Source organism: Nasonia vitripennis, chromosome 1, assembly GCF_009193385.2.
Source record: "Nasonia vitripennis strain AsymCx chromosome 1, Nvit_psr_1.1, whole genome shotgun sequence".
Lineage (NCBI taxonomy): Eukaryota > Metazoa > Arthropoda > Insecta > Hymenoptera > Pteromalidae > Nasonia > Nasonia vitripennis.
The window spans coordinates 35008588-35027952 of record NC_045757.1 but is presented as its reverse complement, the minus strand read 5'-3'; the positions used below and the strand labels follow the sequence as shown (position 1 = coordinate 35027952).

Sequence of the window (19365 nt, the reverse complement as noted above, 5' to 3'; positions counted from 1 at the left end):
TATAGTTGCGGTTACGTGAGTTTGGGTCGTTGAGTAAGAACGGAAATAGACGTGCTTGCATTCGATTCAATTTTTATTTTGTTCACTTTTTTTCCTCGCTTTTCTGCTAAATCGCCGCGGTGATCCGCGAGTTGCGGGCCCGTAGAGACATTATACATCGTACGGTTGTATTACAGACGCTCTCATGACATAGCTGGGTGTTTATGAAACGGAGACGGGCCCGATGACGCTTAAACTTAAAGGCGCTCAGAGACATACATATACGTACGAATATACGCGGGTGAGTTGAGTCGTTAACTTGAAATTACAGGCTTACAGGTTATACATAATCGTTAATTAATGCCTAGTTAACCGTATTGATATGCGATTATTTATAACGCGGTTACAAGTAAATTATACATATGGATCGAACGCTCGAGATCGGTCGATTGATCGGTTATCCCTTGGATCGATCGACTTTCTCGACGAGCTTCTTCACGAGTCGCTGTAAATGCATTCGCGAGTAAAAAGCGCATACGGAAATCAACGAGTGCGCAGAATGAGAGAAATGCGGTGTGTACATAAAACAGGCGAACTACTCCGTGTCCGAATAACAATTGTAGATATAAGATAACAAAATTTATATTGCAAACTGCGTATAGCTGCAGTGAAAACAATTTTCAATAACGAAAGAGACTGCATTCTTGCGTTAGATACATTTGTCATAATATTTTCGCTCGAAATTATACAGTTTGTAACGTTTTGAAATATACAATACTCGTAATATAGAATTCTTTCATTTTCAACATTGTCACTGTCACTACTTCAATACATTTTTTTTTACTTTTCTGCTTGTACCAATTTTCGTGATTATCGGTAATTTGTAGCCAAATTTGTTCCAAGCGAACTTTGTACTACGTTTTTCGTTTCCTGTTCTATAAAAAGCTATCGTTGTTCCATTTTCATCTATTCAAAAAAGCATAACGCAACTCTACACTTGTGTTGAAAAAAATTCATAAATCTATTTCATCTTTTGAATTCAATTTCGTTGACGTACACGTAATTTAGAGGGATGCAAGTGACGTGGTAAGTTCTATATCGCTAATACTATACAAGACGGAAAAATCACTATACTTGACATGCTTTTTACACAAGACAACTTTATTGCTTCTTCTTTTTTTTTATCGGTTTTACCTCATTTTTACAAAGAAATAAAACTAATGCATTGAAATAAAATACGCATCAAGTTCATCTCTATTCTCGGAGCGTATGGAAAATCAAACATTTTCGTAAAATGTTCTACTATACTGTAAAAAGTGTAAGTAATTGTTCATTGATTGAATATGCCTATAAAGTAGAATAAACGCAACTTTAAAAACTAACGGTTCGTCGCATCGATATAATATCATCTTAAGAAAATGTAATGCTTGAGGAAGAAAAGATTCAATGATAGTAAATGTGTGATGCTGTTTGATCCTTAAGGTTCGAGTAATGTGTATATTTTCGAACAAGTAATACGAAGATAAACAAAATTAAATAACAATTCGTTTCGCATAATCGCGAGACGCCCGACGATCATGCCTGATAATAATAACAAGAATCAACGTTAAAAAGAGTGATGCTGAAGACAAATTCGATTCGAAGGCTCCTCCTACAGACTACGCTTCTAAATTATTAATCGAGGATTCATTCGTGAAGATTCAACCGAATACACGCACACACGGAACCATGCGTGGATGTGTCTGCGAGTAAGCACCAAAAGCATTGGCGCCTAACGAATATTATGGTCCTGAATATCCGCGACTACGTTATACTTTAATTGTACAGCACACTATCACTAACAGTATTGTTGCACTATTATATTCTCGTAATTTCTCTTTTATTTCATTTTTTTTTTTATGGAATTGTATCCGTCATCACATTCGAGTCTATATTTCCTACGACATATAACTATACATTTACGCACTTTCTTCATTTTTCCCGCGGATTTTTTCATAAAGTTTAAAAACAGTAACGACGATCATATATGTGTATGTGTAATTGTTTTCATACGTCTATAAGTATACATAAATAATTGTAATATTTTTTTCAATTTGATAATCGTAATTTTCGAATGTACCCATCGAGCGTTAACAAATCATAGAAATACTTGATAAATTCTTTTTTTCATTAATAAACTCCTACTCATATATAAACAACAAAATAGATCGAAAATAAAAGTCGTATATAAATAAATTTACACGATCAATGAAAACTTTAAAGTATTGCGAAAAATATGTACAGTATTCAAAAGTTGGCCGCTCGACAAGGACTTGACTGTCGGAAATCTCAAATTTGTTCACATACGCGCGACATTGTTCGCCGACAGCAACTTATAATCATTTCATGATATCGGCGATAATTATTTGGAACTTATACAACGAGATTGAGTATTATTACCCTTAGGATAAATGAAAGCTTATTTAATCACTACGTTTCGTGCCCCCTTATTCGAACTAACATCCCATTTTTGTTTTATAAAAAACGCCTTTCACAAAAGAAGACTATCATTAGAAAGATATGAATAAAATATGTCTAACAGTTCGACTTAATGAGCCGTCCAACCAAATGCGAACGAAAAATCGACCATATATTTCTTACCCATTATGGACTTATGGCACGATTCATTGCAGTAAATTGCAATAGCAATATGTACATACAAATCCGATTTTCTCTAAATACATGATTCAAATGAGAGGTGATTGGAAAATAAAATATATACGGTGAACAAGAAAATTAATAATATCAAAAAAGTTTCTTGCTATGGTTGAACAGCGGTGCAGTTGTGGCGGACATAAAACGCAATAATACTTGCTTGCTACATATACCTTAATAACCTTATGCAATACCTTTTTTTTAACTCTTAAGAGAAATTATTTAGGTATTTAGGCTAGAGAGAAGATAATCTGATATATGATATTTAATAGTAGGCCAGATGATTTTCGCTTATCTAGGCAAACGCAATTTCCTATGACATTTTTTCATCGATCAAGTTCCGACGAACTCATTGCACTCAATCACTAAGATATTCACGATCAGAGAAAATATGAAAATATGCGTCGAAGCATATTGTCTTACGCTCAACACTATAATGAATATCAAACGATCGTTAAACAAACATTGCAGAGTGCTGTCTTGTAGAGGGGACGGTCTTTACAGTCTGTATTCAAAAATTGATAATCGTAGAACAGTGTAACATTCCTCAAAAGAGAATCATCCTTTTTTCGCTTATCGAGCAACAGAGTTTGCGAGTTTTTCTTTTGTGTAACCTAAAAGTCATCTAGATGGTCGGAAAGTCCGATACGATCTTTACGAAATGCCAAGAGTCTAATTAGTTTCGCATTCTCTGTCATTCGCCCGGGTCCTCCCATTTCGCCTCCTCGGCTATTCGGTCAAAGCAGTCGGACAGGAACATGTACTGAAAAAAGCAATAACGAGATGTAGGAATCTGCTCGAGAGAGTAGTCGATCAAAATAGAGTAGACGGATAAAGATGCTTACATAGGGCGTGAAGACTTTCAACCAACGCGGCGGTCGATTATCCGTGCGCGTGTACTGGAAGCAGAAGGCCATCCCCTCGTCGTCGACCTCCCAGCGGGTGACGGTGTTCCACTGGAACTCCACCACCTGAGATTCTAGCGTACCGTCTTCCTTGGCCGCGTGCAACTTGAACGCCGACATACCCACCGCCGCTACAACGTGTCCCTCCTTCTTCGAGTCGCACGGGCAGTGCGGGAACACTATGTCGCCGTAGCCACTCAGCTCTCGGGCTAATTTTAGGTACTAAAGGAGAAGTTACTCAAGTTATTATAGCCACCGGTGCATTTTCGCTAACTTTGTAAATAAAATAAAAAAACTAAGCACCTCGTGCTTCCTAGACGCGTCCTGGAGAGCTTTGAGTTGGTAGAGCCTCTCGCCGGCTGTGATGTGGCCTCGGTTAACTTCGTCGACAGTCTGCCAGAAGATCCACGTGAGCGCCTGCTCGCTGAGAGGCCTCGAGATGTTGAAGAGCCATCGCCGGATCGATAGGCAGGTGGCACTCGCCGTCGAGTAGTTCTGAATGTATAGTGTGTGGGGGTGCTCATGGGGCTGCAGCTTCCTCTCTGTAAGCAGAAATTTTTACATGGGAGATGATGTACGCCTCTCGAGGCTTCATTATTCCGGCGCTGTTTCGAGTTTTTCGAGATGCATCTCAGCTCGGATTTTGAAATTTCCGCAAAAACAAAATACTTGCGTCATAGTTGGTCTTAGGATAAAAGTAGTTCTCACTCGACAAACTCGCAGCTTCTCATAATGGAACGATAAGTCAAGAACGCCTAATGTTATCCAATCTCTAATCAGCCGGATAAGCCCAGGAGAGAATCTTAACGCCGGGCAATAAATCACCGAACACGCACCGATCGACCCAATCAAGGCTCTCGTATCCGCTTCGCCCAAACAAAGATAAGCTCACCGAAGTTGTACTCGACGATCTCAAAGAGATAAAAGTACTTTGAAGTCTCGGTATCGAGGCCAACGCGGCAGCAGACCGCCTCGTAGACGTCCTTGGCCGACGCGGCCTTGGGCACCGTCACGGTGACGACCTCTCGGTCGGGTAAGAGAACCTTCAGGTCGACTGCCGGCCCTTGGTCGCCGTCCTCCTCCAGTCGGTCTGTGAGGAACTCCTGCATCGCGTCGCTCTCGGCGATCACCCGCACCGCGCAGACCTTCTCCAGGTACTGCTCCAGGCCTCGTCGCCTCGCGTCCAGCTGCTGCTCGCTCAGCCTGTCGTTAAAGATGTTACATAAAAATAACACAGTCGTTACATAAAAATAAGCGAGTGAAATCGAAATTCGCTCCGAGCTTCGAACTCACTGGAAGGGCCATTTCCCAGGCAGCTTGGGAAAGTTGAATCCTATGAACTCCTTCTTCAGCGCCAGATGCAGCGCGGCGAATTCGCGGTAGCGTCTCGAGCACAGGTGTCGGCCGGCCATGTGCACGTTGAAGACGACGTAACGCTCGTGTTTACGCTCTCGCACGTGATAGTCCGGCACACTGATCGGCAGGGACCTCTTCTCGCTGTAGTCCACCGAGGCGTAGCTGGAAATTTATAAATAAATTAATTGTCATCCAGAGTCGGTCGTATGAGAACCGGCTTTATCCGATCGTTTATCAGGAGGAAAGTTTTACAAGCGCGGTCGCTTGTTTGTCAGTGGAAAAAAATTACGATTATTTATATATGTAGAAAAACACACACATGACGTACCTCAGGTCCTCGCAGGGTTCCAGTCTTTCCGCCTCCTGGGGCGTCACCGAGATCACAGTAAGGGTCAGCACGTCGCCGCCTGACTTTATCAGGTCCACCACCTGCTTGTGAGTCGCTCCTTCGACGTTGACGTTGTTCCTGAAACGATCCAACTTTGATTAATAATTTATATTACACAAACGATCTATCGAGGATACCTCTGGGGAAGGCTCCGGTACTTTCTGTGCAAGTCGCCGGCGAAAAAGTCCGACTGCACGGCGGTCATGTAGCAAGTCAACATTTTCGCGAGAGTATTGAGCAAGCGGAGTCAGGGGCTATCACATAACGACGAGACACTCGAAAACAAGACCGGCGTCTTCGCTGTCTTGTATACAGCACCGAATCGATCGATGTATACTACAAAGTTCGAAGCCTCGATTTATACACTAGCCGAAAAAAAAGAAACCCAGCGACGATGATTGGCGTCGACTGGTAGCCACTCCAAGATTATGCGAGTTCCTTAGCCTCCGGTATGAAAGTGAAGTGAACCAAGTGTGTATATATATATATATTTCGACGTCGTAGCTCTTAGATTCTGCGAGTGAAAGGCGCGTATAGAGACTATATAAACCGAGAGTCGATTGGCTAAAAGCAGGACTGTTGTTTTCTCGTTTATATTGTATACACTATACTGCACCAGCTGTGCGCAAATTTTCGATTATTCGCGCTTCGAGGAGACGGGAGAGACTAAGAGACGCCGAGGAAGGAGCGAAGCATTTATGCGAGAAATTGGGGCCGGCTGTACCGGCTCTTTCGATGGATGTCATTATCGGAGTTCGATAAGAGCCGCGTATTGCGCGATCGAGGAGAGGAAAAAAATCAAAACGCGGCTGCATCAGTTGGTTGGAAAGTGTCGAGAGAGAGAGAGAGAGAGAGAGAGAGAGAGAGAGAGAAGCTGTAGCTTTTTGTTTGCACTGTATACTTTCTAATACTGTTCTCTGGAAGAGAATTTTTTTCGATATTTCGTCACGGATTGCGTACATGCACGTCTGTTGTATTTTTACACTGAAAAAACGAGGTTGAGTATACCTGGAGATAAATCATCGATTACTCCCCCATAAATCCGTCAACGGTCAAAGCCGAACGAAGAGATTTTCCCTCGATAGTCTCGATTACAAAATCGCTAAATTATACACGGCAAAACAGCAAAATCACATCCTCTTTTCCAGAGCTCCGACTCTCGATAAAAAAAAAAAAAATAACAAAAAGACCTCAGCGATTGTCAAACGCATGCGACGCTCTCTCTCTCTCTCTCTCTCTGTGACATGTCACTCTCGAGATAAAGCCTCTGGCGAATCATCGGGCCGGTTATTGTTAAAAGCTGCATTTGAAAGTCACTTGAATGATAAATTAACGTTGTTCCCTATCGAAAGTATACACCGTGTGCTGCAGCAACTCCCTATTAACGTGATGTAACATCATTGACAATATCGTCATTAATTCGATCATTATAACTCTCTCGGGAAATACTCGGAACTGGCGATAAGAGCGTGAATAATACCGCGAAAATTCAAACGTCTGCTCGTTTCCGCAAAAAGTCCGCGAGATCGTTGTTGCTGTAATACATAAACAAAGCCTCGTGTTTTTGCGCTGTTCAACATAAACGAGCGCAAAAAAAGCAATTATATACACGTACATCGTCGAGTCACTATCCAAACAGACAACGCAACGCACAATCGAATCAGCCTCTGCAAATACGGAGCTTCTTGTCTATACACTATACACATACACAGCTATATATCTATATCGAGCTCGGAGAGCGGCTAAAATGCACAATCGACAGCTATTTAGCGAGGCGTGATAACACAGGGTTCTGGCCTTGACCGACACGAGAAAATCTGTCGCGCTAGTCTTGTACTAGGCCGAAGCCCTATATACGCGCGCCGGGAAAACCTTGCTTACGTCCGACGTTCTCGTTATTATTATTATTGTTATTTTTTTTTTCGCCCCCATCCGATTATACGTCACGCGTTCTGGAAAATTGAATTTCAAATCGGAGCATTTATAATATAATCGCGCGACGAAAAAAAAAACACACGCGTCTTTGTTGACATTCCGCGTTAGTCATGCGAAAAATCAGAAGAGAGAGAGAGAGAGAGAGAGAGAACGCGAGAGAGGTGTCAACGACCCTTAATTACTCGAAAGCGCGAGAGTAGCAGCAAGTGTAATCGGAGCCGAGCGCTGTAGCTGCAGTTTTCGGTGTTGCGTGTCCTGAGCACCGCTTATACGTATGCTAATGCGCCAGGAGGAAGGAAAGAATGACATTACACGCGATAAGGGAGGCCCCAAACACGTGTCCGGTATAATCAAGGCCGAATCCGAGTCGGATCAATAATCGCTTCGTTATATACCGTATATTCGATTATTCCCTCAGTAGAGTACGGAGAGCTCTCTGTCTTTTCTTAAAAACCCATTCGAGAGTTAGAGAGAACTGACACAATACGTAACCACCGCCGCGCACGAGCGTAAGGTGGAAACGAACGTCGCGTGCGCATTCAGGACGATTAATATCGCGAGTCTCTCTGGAAAGAGCGTCGCTGCTGACGTAAATTCCGCGCATAATATACACAATGCCCACCGCCGAGGAGTCTTTTTCGGACAACAACACGTGCATAATAATAAGCAGCCATATCCATGCTGTCAATAGTCGCTTATCAGCTCACTCCTCGCTTCGCGCCTCTGACATAACTTGACATAACGCGTTGATCGTTAGTACCCGAGAGCGCGATTAATGTAAGCCGCGGCTCTAAATCGAGTTCTCGAGTGTGCGAAGCTGCGCGAATTTCAGCGAAGGTCAACGCGGAACCGCATAATACAATGGCTGAGAGAGAGAGAGAGAGAGAGAGAGGGGGACTATGCGCATCGGCACAGCGAGTGAATGAGGGAGAGAGAGAGAGAGAGCCCGGGCGGACGAGAGATATATGGCGGATACGCGAAATCGCGGGGATGCGCTACACGTGCGGGCTATCGATCCGCAGGGCAGTCGTCTCGGAGGGACTCTGCCCTCGCACTTGAGACTGTAAGCATTGTGTGCGAGGGGGCGAAAAAGAGCCGCGGTGGAATTTTATCGATTCGCCTGAGAAAGATGCGCTGCTGCTGCGGGGGCGTGTAAGGGCCACGTGATTGACACGGACAGCAGCATCGTCGAGTCCCTATGATGCAGTGCACCAACTCTCTCTCTCTCTCTCTCTCTCTCTCTCTCTCTCTCTCTCTCGCGTGCGTATATGCACACGGTTCGCGATGGCGGAGAGAGTGCAGGAGAGTAGCGCGCCGTCTCAGCTGACTCTCGCGAGCACTTCTCGAAGCTTCTCTATAGGGCGCCAGGTATACAGGTACGCGAGTACACGATATAGCCAACAAGCGTATAGACTTACACCTCGAGGATACGGTCGCCCTTGCGAACGCCGGCCTTCTCCGCGGCGCCGTGCGAGAGGACGGCGCTTACGTGCTGCAGAGGCGCGTAGAGCTCGCCGTTGATGCTGCGCAGCTGGCCGCCCTCCGACACCTGGCCGCGCACGTTGAACCCGAAGCCGGTCTCGGTCTTGTAGATGGTCACGCAGCGGGGACCCTGATGATGCTGCTGCTGCTGCTGCTGCTGCTTCGAGTCTTGATGACTGCTGGCTCCATGTTGGCTCATCGAGGCGCTCGACGGGTTCAGCCGTCCGTTGTTGCCCGCGTTTCCGACCATCGCCGTCACCGTCGCGTTCATACCGCTACTAGTCGACGACGACGACGGTTCTATTCAAGACTCACTACTCCTATTGCGATACCACGACTGTTTGACGTAAGCACTGCTCTTTCTCGTTGAATTTTTGAGAGATAGAGAGAAAACGACACAGCTATAGAGCCGCTGCTGCAGCTGCCGAGCTCTCGGGACTGTGTGCCGCCGCTGCCGCCGCCGCCGCCACCTTGCTTACTTGCTACTGCTCTCGCGGGTGAGTCGACCGCTGCTGACATCTCTGCGCGAGAGTTCACCGATATGGTACATTCTACAATATACGCACTTCTACGATATTATCGCACGTACATTTTGTGTGAGTAAACACACCAGCTGATGGTAGGGGACTGCGGCGACATCTGCCGGGGACGAGGCCTGGGTGCGAACGTAAGCAATAAGTTGTAGGTGTAGCAGTCGACGTCGAGTGACTAACCTAACCTCCGAGAGGCCGACGGGAGAGCGGAGACAGTTATGAATAATCGCGAGTAGCTGGGGAGCGCAACAATGTCGACGGATAAGTTTCTCGACCTGGACATCAGGAAGCTCTTCGAGGAGCACGGGATCAAGGACATCGAGCTGATACAGAAGCAGATCCAGCATGAGAGCGACAGGAAGAAGATCGAGCTGCGGACCCTGGTGGGGTAGGTGTCATTTTTCGGTTTGTTGTTCTTCTGCAATTTCGATGACGAGTACTCACTGAGAGGTGGATCGTGTTTCAGGGAGAGGTACAGGGACCTCATCCAAGCTGCGGATTCTATAGCTCAGATGAAGCAGACCTCTGAGTCTGTTGTCGCCAAGATTGTCAACATCGAGAAGACCTTTCACGATCTGCAGCAGAAGTACCTTATTGGCTTCAAGATGCACACGGAGCATGTACATTCACAGAGGTATTGACGCTCTCTACATCAATTTTGATGGTGCTTGGATAGTATAATACTAGTATGATACTTTGTAGGGCTCCCAATCAGATCTCGGACTCTGTGGTGATGCAGATAAAGATTCTCATGGATATTCCCGAGCAGATCTGGTCAGCCATAGACTCGAAAGACTTTCTGCTGGCTACTCAGCTGTTTTTGCTAGCTCAGCATATTAATTACAGTTTGAAATTTGAAATCGGCGATGCCAATTTAGCCAGCAGGTATCCCATAGTCTCCAAGCAGTGGGGCATCATTAACCAGTTCAAGAGCTTAATATTCAACTTTTGCAACGACGCTTTGCAGTCTGTGCACCTATCAAAGGAGGTAATGCTTTCAATTCTGCTTCTTTTATTAGATAATTTTAAAACTCAACTAACGACTGGATAACTTCTCAGCTCGCGGCAAACTGCCTTGCAGCTTTAGTATTACTGGATGGGTTAAACTCAGCCGATCTGTTGAATAGACTGATATCTTTAAGAAGTCAGACGATAAAATCTATTGTTATTTCAGAAAGTGATCTTAGCGTAAAGAATAAGATAAAGTTATGTTTAAATGTTCTGATGGACACCATTCCACTCATAAGTAGTTGTTTCATAAGTAAGTAGCAATTGAATTAAAAGTTTTTGAATCATCAAAGTAAACAACAAACGATTATTATCCCACAGAATACAGAGATAGTCAGGATGGCTTGGTTTCAATGTACATAAACGAAATTAAAGACACAAATGCTTTCCTCATGTTGTCACAATTGGATTTGGAAGAAGAATTGATACAAAAATTTCTTCCTCTGGTTGCAAAAAATCATAAACCATTTGTGCAACACGAACTGAAAAAACTTCCATTAGCTAATGTACAAGAGAGTGTAAATGCCTGGTTTAACTGGGTTAAGCAGTTAGCAACGATAGAAGTTACAAAGTTGCTTAATTTAATAACATCCGTAAAAGGAATCTACAGTATAAGGGAAGAGTGTCTTGCTGTAGAGATACCAGAAAACTGGGATTCAACTTGGGACGCTTTTTCTCTGCCAAGTGTGAATTTCTGGACCGAATTCTTTCAGCCGCTTTTAACCGCAAGAGTCAAAGGTAATTAAAAAAGAGTCGAAATCGAATTTTTTCTTTTAAGCAGTAGTAATTGAGAAAATTGTTCTACGTTTGCAGGTATCCTAAGTGATAAACTGGACGTTTGTTTGGTGAATCTGAAAAAGGACGTCTCGGAATTACTCGGCAAAGTATCGTTCGAAACAGCTCAATACCCAGAGAATGATTTACGATGGTTCGTTTGGAAAGATTCACCAGAAGACATTCCTCAAAAATTAATGGAAGGAGGAACTTTAGATAGTAAACGACCTCTACTTCTAAAAGCCAGAGCTTTCTCACCCAACGTAGTTAAATTATGCGAGAATTTCGAAAATAATTTATCAGAGGTTCTGTTACATTTGAAACAGTATTTGTACGAGTTGGAGCAAACTTCGGCGATGAAGGACGACTTACTCGCCGCCGATATTTATTTAACTTCTAACAAATTTTGCGACCGCACCGAGATCCAAGAATACTTGCAATCCGTCAGTGGAAAGCTCATCGACGATTTCGTCGTTTTCGTGAAAAATGAATGTATAATCGAGAAGCCGAAATCTGGGCGACAGGAGGTCAACGCCATCGTCACCGCAAGGTTCCTCCAGGCTATACCGTCGATGTGCTCGAACTTCAAGGAGTGCTTCACAATTTCCCGACCAACCGGCATAACGTTGACGAACATGAAGTGGCAAGAAGTCTGTGATAAACTGAAACAAGAAAGTACTTTAGCGTGGTCCGTCTGGGCCAAGTGTTTCACCAAAGTCATTCATTACAATCGCAACAAGTATTTGATCAAAGAGACGGCTGACGAGTTACGTAATCACACGATCATAACCGATTGGGAGAAAGTTATTATAGAGGAGGAGGCGGAAGAGGGAAAGAGGATAAACTCGGAGATCTTGGTCCCTTACCAGCCAGCGGTACACTTGCAAAAGTTTTTGGCGTTTGTTTGTCAGGATCTGAACAAAGTTATACCTCACACCATACCCAAGTAAGTTTCAAGGTAACTTTTATTTCAATGAAACATGCCTTCATTAGCGATTACTCAATACTATTATTTATCCTTATTACAGATCTATTTTAAACGTGCTGATCAACAATGTCGCTGTAGAACTGTTCAATTACTACTACGGCCTCTCCACGAGCTTGGACATCAGGCAAAAGCAGGCGATCCAAATATTGTTCGACGTCAAATACATCAGTCTGCTGATGGTCCCTCGGGATAACAAGCTCCTGGTCGAGCAGTCCAATAAAGTCTGCAATAGCGTCATTTCCAAGATCGATCCGTTCGATTTCGACGTCTTCTATCCATTCATCAATACCAACGTCAAAAAGGGCGTGCAGAGATCTTTGGTAAATACTCGAAACTGTTAGCAGAGATTAAAAATTATCTTACGCCTTGACTTCAATCGACGAAATTTTCAGTTGATCTTCGGCAACCTGGTGCCTCACATGGAGCAACTGCATTCCGTGCTAGGCGCGCGAATAGAGCACAGCGACGGCTTCAAGTCCATCAAGGATCCGCCCGGCGTGCTAGCCCTCTGCTCGGGTACACCTTGGTTCCCGCCGCTCGCCGTCACTGCTCCCACCAAGAGCCTACCCGTCATACAACTCCCAGTCCCGGAGAGACCACAGGTAACTCACACCTAAGATGCTTTAATAGATTTAAGAAAAATAAGTCATACTGAGCCCGTGTATTTCTCAGACACAGCTGGACCTATTTTTCGCTTCGTTTTAGACGACTCGGTAAGACACAAACACACAGTGTTGCGTGCGATTTGCTGCATGAGTGACTAAAAAAAAAAAAAAATCAAGCTCGTTTGTCTTTACGATTTTCGGCTGCTCGAGAACTAACGAAAAACCAAGCCGCGGATCTCCGTGCGGAATAAGCTCGTGACCGAATTTCATTTTCTTTACAGCATCGAAGGAAGCAGCATCCGAGCAAGGAGCACACGCGAAACGACTCGACGGGCTCGACGATAAAATCCGGCGCAGCCGCTTTCTTCGGCGCCATGGGCAGCGACTGGTTCAGCACGAGCTAGTCGCAATATCTTCTATTACGCTGTGCTCTCCCTCGTCCGAAAAGGAAATTTTGTATCATATACATACCGAAGAGAATTTGTACATAGAGCGACAATAAAAAATTCGTTTGTAAAAAGGACGTATACAGCCGAGAGACGAGACGTCATTTAGCGCGGTATGAAAGATGCATGCGGGCGTAAACTCCCGCGCGCTCGTCGTAAAGCACGCGGCTGCTCTCAATAAAAGCGTAAAAATAAATAGAGAGAGAGATTTACGCACTTGATACTTCCGTGAGATTTTTCAAAGAAAATTCAGAAAGCTCTCCTCTCGCTCGCTTGCACGGGCGAGAACTTATACGCGATAAAACGTCCATTAGTCGAGCGGCGGTATATAGCTGCCCTTTAAGTGGCCGTAAACCCTTCAGTTTGCCAATAGGCGAGAAAAGTACAGCGCGGCAACGCGATGTAACGACTCTAGCCATCGCGTGTCATAATGGCTTTTATCTTCGATTGTCTCGTAAAAGAACTGTCTATGTCTCTCTCTCTCTCTCTCTCTCTCTCTAGAGCGATTCGTTATACTCTCTTGAATCCGCGCGTAAACTCTCGTGTCTGCAGCTGTATGCTCAATCGTTACGGTTACATCACTCGAAGCTCCGACTAATTGACTCGAGCAGACTCGTCTCGCACTTTTCGCTGAACTTGGAGCAGTCGGCTGCGTTCTCTGCCTCCTCGAATTCGACATCCAGATGCTCCTCTCGTCGAGACGCCGACGGCCTGGAAAAGCCCAGAGTGTCACGCGTTTTTCTTTTGAAAAGTCTCTTTGAATGCTTGCCGAGGCACGCACGATCGATCACGGCGTTGTTCGAATTGAAAACGCGAAAACTGCGCAGCGCCAACGTTTGATCCGACGCGTAAAGCGTCGCGCGCTGATTGTACTTTATAAAGGTCTCTCGTCGGCATGGAGAGCGAGAGAGAACGAAAAACCGATTGTGTTTTGCCATTACCTGAATATCAAAACGCGCTGCTATGCTGTCATTCAATATTTCGCATCGTCGTCGCATCGTCGACTGCAAAGCTCCGAGAGTGTTTGTTTCGGTTATCATTTTCGTCGAAACTGCAGGAGAGCCGACAAAGCGATTACCGAGATTACGCAGATTTCCAAAAATGTATAGCGATTCTTTTTTTTTCTCTCTCTCTCTCTCTCTCTCTCTCTCTATCTATCTCACAAAATACACGGCTTGACGCGTACAACATTACGTATGATAAGTTATATACAGACGCGTTTAATCAGAAATGGGATGTTTGACTTACGTAAATATTATGCGGGTAATATCGCCCACCAGTCCGCTGAGGCCAAATGGAAATCTCGCGGATTCGCATATTGTGCGCAGTAGACACGCCCTTCCTGGGTATCCGTTACTGAAAACATCATTCATCTTCAGTGGCTTAATCGCGCCGCGGGTTATACGTATATAAAGGGAATAGCGCCGCACAGGCTTTTCTCCCGCGATTATTCCAAACGAGCCTTATTTGCATCTTTTTCATTAAGCCGATCCGCATAATCGATGCGCGGGCTAATTATGATGTAGAATCAAATTCATTCGTATCTCTTTGATTATTTCAAGCGAATGAGCTCTGATTTACAGCTAATTCAACAAAGCAGTAAAATAAAAGTAAAATAAAAGTAAAATAGAAGGAAACCTCTCGAGTCTGCTCTGCAGAACGTCGTAAAGCATTTGCCTGTCGAGGCTTCGCTTTCTACTGCAGCAGCTTGGCCCACCACTCCTCTGATGTCGGAAGAACGGCAGCGGGACTGCGCTATCGTTTATGGATACTAACCCATAGTTGGCCTCGAAGTACCAGGAGAGAGCAACCGACTTGTCTGGTATGTCGATGGGAATGCTTATGGCGAAGAAGAGCTGAAATCGCGCCTCACACATATATATGTATATATATATATACGTACTATGTATAAACGCGTGTCTACACATCGGAGAGGCGTATCTCTTTCGCTGCGTATAATGAAAAATCTATACTCCATCAGCCATTAGCTGCGTATACGAATTGCGACAAGTGCGCAGATATACTCACGCCCGTATTGCTGCTCTCGGGAAAGATCAGCGAGCGGATGTGACGGGTTAGGGCGTGCGACAGATTTTTCGGTTGATCCTGCCGGCCTTCGACGAGATGCCGCAGTAGGATTAGACGGACAGCCCAAGCTCTGCGCGTCGTTGAAAAATTCAGTTGTAACTGCTGTATGCACGTATAATATAGGGTCTCCACATGTGTCAGAACGGTTTAATTATCACGGTGACAAGTGAGAATTACAGTTTATGTATGTGTGGGTGTATGTCCATCGATCAATACGTAATAAAACGAGCGCGCGCGCGCGCGAGCCGGCAATTAATTTCTAATCGAGCAATTAATCAACTACAACACTATAACCGTCTGTCCGATGACTAATTATATAACGGATGTATTCATTCAGCGGATATAGTTTCTATATCCTGTAGGCGCCAAAGAGCGCAGCAATTATTTTTTCTACATACATACGTTATAACAACGCGTTATACACTTCTCTCTCTCTCTCTCTCTAACCGAATTGTATAGCGACGTGCATAATTCATAACTGCAACGCAGATGACTCGCGCGCGCGCGCGCGCGCCCGTATATTCGGATATAATGTTCAAAGGGTCGCCTTTGTCGCGCGTGATGGTCAAAAAGATTTTTTGTTCCTCGCACAATAATAACGTATACATAATTCCTTTACTCACGCAAGCTGCATCGCGGCTCGTTGCGTTTCAAAGAGATGGAGAATTCGACTAAGAAGCTAGAAGTGGAAAACGCGCAGAAAATAAAAACGGACGAGTAGGTGAGAATTGCCGGATCGTTAGGTTCTATTAGGTATCGCGCGGCTGGTGATAACGGGAGGCGGAAGGAGAAGATTATCGCGCGAAAAATAAATTAGCTTTGGATTAATTGAATTTTCGACGTATGCGGAGAGTCGATGAAGAAAATGTTCTTGTGGAGTTTTTTAAATTTCTTGCGCGCTTTGAGAGAAAAAAGAAGCTTGACCTAGTTCTGGAAAGCGTTGCTGGCGATTTAAAACCTTAAATTTTTTTCGACCCTGTGTTTTGGAATGGTTTTTCTACTTTTGCTCGCTGCACTGCAGTTTTTCACGTGCAACAGAGAGTCGGTTTATTTTTTGAGAAAATGAAGTTGAAGAAAGATACCTTTAATGATTTTTTCGACAAGCGGGTAACGTTGGAAATACTCTCAATAACGTCTGTTTCAAAGTTACTTCTTTTCGTAATGTCGCAGAAGCAGAAGGCAGCGGATTTACATAGTGGGGATTTTCCAAACTTAAAAAAATGTTTTCAATCATTATTATTTTAAGCAGGTGAAATACCGTTGGGTTGCAACTTTCCGCGCACTAATGAACTCGAAGCGCCAACGAATATAGCAGAGATAAAAAAATATTTTTTAAAAATCAAGATTTACCCAGTTTGCGCACGCTTCGAGTGAGCCACATCAAGGCTTAGAAAGTTGTGTTTCTTTATACAACGAACCGAAAGCACGTGATTAGATCAGGGTGCCTCGAAGTATTTTCAAATTACGCTCATCTCGATAACTCGCTATCCTATATACCTATACATCGCGTAAGAACGGCGAATAGCATTGTTCTTTCAAATTCACGCCTACATACTCTCTGAAATGATCGGCGCGCAAGCCTCCCCGTCGATATCCAGACCCAAATATACAATGGGAGCAAGGCCCACCCCCTATGAACGCCTAAATCACGGGATCAGCAGCAGCCGTACGTGACAGCAGCAGCGTTCGGAAGCTTTCGCGCTTCCTCCTCTCCTTCTCTGATTTGTAACGCCGCGCATAAATGAAATTCCGATCGGATTCGACTCTCTCTCTCTCTCTCTCTCCGTCTCTGTATTCTCATCCCTGCGCACATCTATCCTCCGAACTTTGCCGCCGCCGTTAATATGATCCGTCGCGTCTGCGCCGTTAATTTAAGCGCTTTACGCGCGTGCTGATCTGTATTCAATATAATTGCAGTATAATTGCAATTTTTAACTCTACTGATGGGCTACGCAACTGCGCGCATAAATACCTACTTGTAAAATAATATCCTGTAAAGTTTTCAGCGGAGCGATTCTAGAGACAAGCTCGTTCATCGCCGGCTTTCTAGATGGCGACTCTCTGCCCGGCACACTGTGCCCCGCCCATGTGATTTAAACGCCGCGAATTCGGATTAAGTACACGTATATATATATATATATATATATATATATATATATATATATATATATATATATATATATATATATATATATAGCAGAGTTACGGATATACGCGTATACCAAGGGTTAATCTCGTTGCTCTTGCCGGACACGTGCGCGGCGGTGGCACGTTTTTTCGGATGCAGTATATGTTATGCATTAAACATTTAGCGCTTTTTCGGATATCTCCGCGGCGCCGTCTTTCGCACTCGCGCGCAGTTAGTCTTCTTAGCTCTCCGGTGCCGGGGATTGATGGCTGCTCTGCTAGTTATTCGGCCAATTTTTTCGGGGATTCGGGCCAATGCGCTGCGCTATTACTATACTAACGATATGAACGAAAGACATAATTTTTCGAGCTAGTTCTGATATACACGTATACGTTACGTATAGAGAGCGACGAGTATAGTATAGCAAAGCACAAAGCAAACTTTTTCATAATTACGAGCACGGATCCTTTCTCAAAGCGCCTTATAATCATCGCAATCAACGTACAAAAACCTCTCCCGCTCCACCTAATTAGCAATCGTTTCAGGGACGGAGAGAGCCAATCTCTCACACACACACACACATACGTGACGAGCTTCCGTTCGGAATGAAAAATTGCTTTTAAATCCCATTCCATTTCCGCAGCGAGAAACGAAGCCTGAAACATTAAAAAAAAAAAAAGAGCTGAACAGAGGACGAAAGAATTAATTCGGCTCTGCAGTAGCGGTTTCCTGATCTGCGCCTGACACACAAAGCGCTGCATATGTGTGACGCGCGCGGAGGGCTATATACTCTGTCATCGCGATCCGTCACACACGCTCATGCTATATAGAGAAAATTCGCGGCCGATAAATCGACCGCGGAGCAGAGAGTTCAGAAATAGACGCGAGATGATACGCTATAATTTTTCATCGAGCTCGCGCGCACACACACACACATACACTGATCCAAGACTTGGTCGTATAGCGTGGGTTTTTTTTTTGTAGCTCCGCGGCGTGAAAAGTCCGCGCCGACGGTATAATTGAAATGTTGCTATGCGCGCTCGGGGGATTATTGTTTCCGTCGACGCGAGAGGAAAGATTTGTGGTGGCGGTTCTGCTATAGCGCCGACGGATTTTATTGTCTTTTATTGCGCTTTTCGCGGTGCGCGCGCGCGAGTTTTTTGCGGATATATGGGTATACAGACACACACGGGCTGGAGCGGAAAGGTCGTAACTGTAAAGAGCAGAGTTTGAAAGAGTTTTCGGGGAGAAGCTACTGCTGCTCGTGTCGTTAATGCGCGGCGATGTCGTTGAACGGTTAGAGAGCGGAGGAGAAGGAATAATCGAATGTGCGTTTGCGCGTACTCAGACGTGGGATTGGATGCGGAATTCCGGGTCGAGTGGAGTGTCACAGGGACGATTGAACAGACGCGGATTTTTTTTTGTTTTTTTTTTTGTTTTGTTCGAATCGCGATCGGCAGAGTTTCAAGAGGAAAAAAAATGAAGGGAACGAAATTCATCTGCGAGAGAAAATCGGTATAACTTGGCTCTGCTCTGTGCGTTGCGAAGCAAAGTGCAGAGAGTGAGAGAGAGAGAGAAGAGTTGCTCGGGTATATATAGAGAGAGAGCTCGACAAAACGAGACTTTCAGCCCTGGGGCTATACATCCGGAGTCAGTAGCTTCGCGCAGCAGTACAGCAGCTACGGCTTCGTTAGCGAATCAGCTAAATAAACTTTGGAAGGACGGTACATGATCCTCCGAGCCGTTACGAGAGAAGGAAGTAGCGGAGTATACATCTATATATGTAAGCTATCTCGCAACTACGCCATCGTATCAAAACAAAAGCTCGTCACGATTTAGTAGTAGCGGCGCTAATCCGCCCCGATAATGCACTTAACTCTCTCTCTCTACGGCAAATAATACACTACTAACTCTTTTTCCAGCGACGCGCGCGTAACAGTCGGCTGCGCATTAATTATAACGCGCTTCAAAGAGTCCTCGCGCGCACTGACAAACGCAATTATACAATACGCGCTTGTGCTCTGTACTTTCTTTTTTTTTTTCGGCGGACGTATAT

At 44.6% G+C, this 19365-nt stretch overlaps 3 protein-coding genes across 7 annotated transcripts; 1 reads left to right on the top strand and 2 right to left on the bottom strand.

Annotated features, from left to right (window-relative positions):
- Positions 1-55: 55 nt before the first annotated feature.
- Positions 56-9203, bottom strand: LOC100123482 (sorting nexin-27). Of its 4 annotated transcripts, none has more exons than XM_001607076.6 (7): positions 8676-9203; positions 5263-5400; positions 4872-5096; positions 4471-4781; positions 3882-4120; positions 3519-3800; positions 56-3436 (listed from the first exon to the last, which is right to left on the bottom strand). In XM_001607076.6, the coding sequence occupies exons 1-7, from the start codon at positions 9008-9010 to the stop codon at positions 3368-3370; spliced, it is 1599 nt and encodes a 532-aa protein (XP_001607126.1). In that variant the 5' UTR covers positions 9011-9203; the 3' UTR covers positions 56-3367. The 4 variants fall into 4 exon arrangements, with proteins under 4 accessions (XP_001607126.1, XP_016845616.1, XP_031776840.1 ...); XM_016990127.3 differs by having other exon boundaries at positions 5254-5400; positions 8676-9048; XM_031920980.2 differs by lacking the exon at positions 8676-9203 and adding an exon at positions 5460-6494 and having other exon boundaries at positions 5254-5400.
- A 10-nt stretch (positions 9204-9213) lies between these two features.
- On the top strand, positions 9214-13174 carry LOC100123476 (conserved oligomeric Golgi complex subunit 1). 2 transcript variants are annotated; one of them, XM_032596063.1, is made up of 10 exons: positions 9214-9283; positions 9353-9660; positions 9739-9906; positions 9975-10260; positions 10332-10533; positions 10602-11018; positions 11094-12000; positions 12083-12362; positions 12435-12644; positions 12929-13174. In XM_032596063.1, exons 2-10 carry the CDS (start codon positions 9524-9526, stop codon positions 13049-13051), a joined length of 2730 nt encoding a protein of 909 aa, XP_032451954.1. In that variant the 5' UTR covers positions 9214-9283; positions 9353-9523; the 3' UTR covers positions 13052-13174. The 2 variants fall into 2 exon arrangements, with proteins under 2 accessions (XP_032451954.1, XP_016845615.1); XM_016990126.3 differs by lacking the exon at positions 9214-9283 and adding an exon at positions 12715-12755 and having other exon boundaries at positions 9339-9660; positions 12929-13170.
- Positions 12093-15325, bottom strand: LOC107980691 (the record flags this gene model as incomplete). Its single annotated transcript, XM_031920985.2, has 4 exons — positions 12093-13804; positions 14342-14449; positions 14732-14949; positions 15122-15325. Coding segments are annotated over 4 exons (663 nt in total), but the record flags the coding sequence as incomplete, so codon positions are not given.
- Between the last annotated feature and the right edge of the window lie 4040 nt (positions 15326-19365).

What these genes read in the sequence shown, in the direction of transcription:
- LOC100123482 (XM_016990127.3), bottom strand. Translation starts at nt 9,010, where the DNA reads ATGAACGCGACGGTGACGGCGATGGTCGGAAACGCGGGCAACAACGGA. An exon ending in CCTGGGAAATGGCCCTTCCA is followed by an intron (nt 4,782 to 4,871) that starts GTGAGTTCGAAG and finishes CTTTAACGACAG; the next exon opens with GCTGAGCGAGCAGCAGCTGG. An exon ending in ACGCGTCTAGGAAGCACGAG is followed by an intron (nt 3,801 to 3,881) that starts GTGCTTAGTTTT and finishes CTTCTCCTTTAG; the next exon opens with TACCTAAAATTAGCCCGAGA.
- LOC100123476 (XM_032596063.1), top strand. Translation starts at nt 9,524, where the DNA reads ATGTCGACGGATAAGTTTCTCGACCTGGACATCAGGAAGCTCTTCGAG. An exon ending in CATAAGTAGTTGTTTCATAA is followed by an intron (nt 10,534 to 10,601) that starts GTAAGTAGCAAT and finishes ATTATCCCACAG; the next exon opens with AATACAGAGATAGTCAGGAT. An exon ending in CAGTCCCGGAGAGACCACAG is followed by an intron (nt 12,645 to 12,928) that starts GTAACTCACACC and finishes TTTTCTTTACAG; the next exon opens with CATCGAAGGAAGCAGCATCC.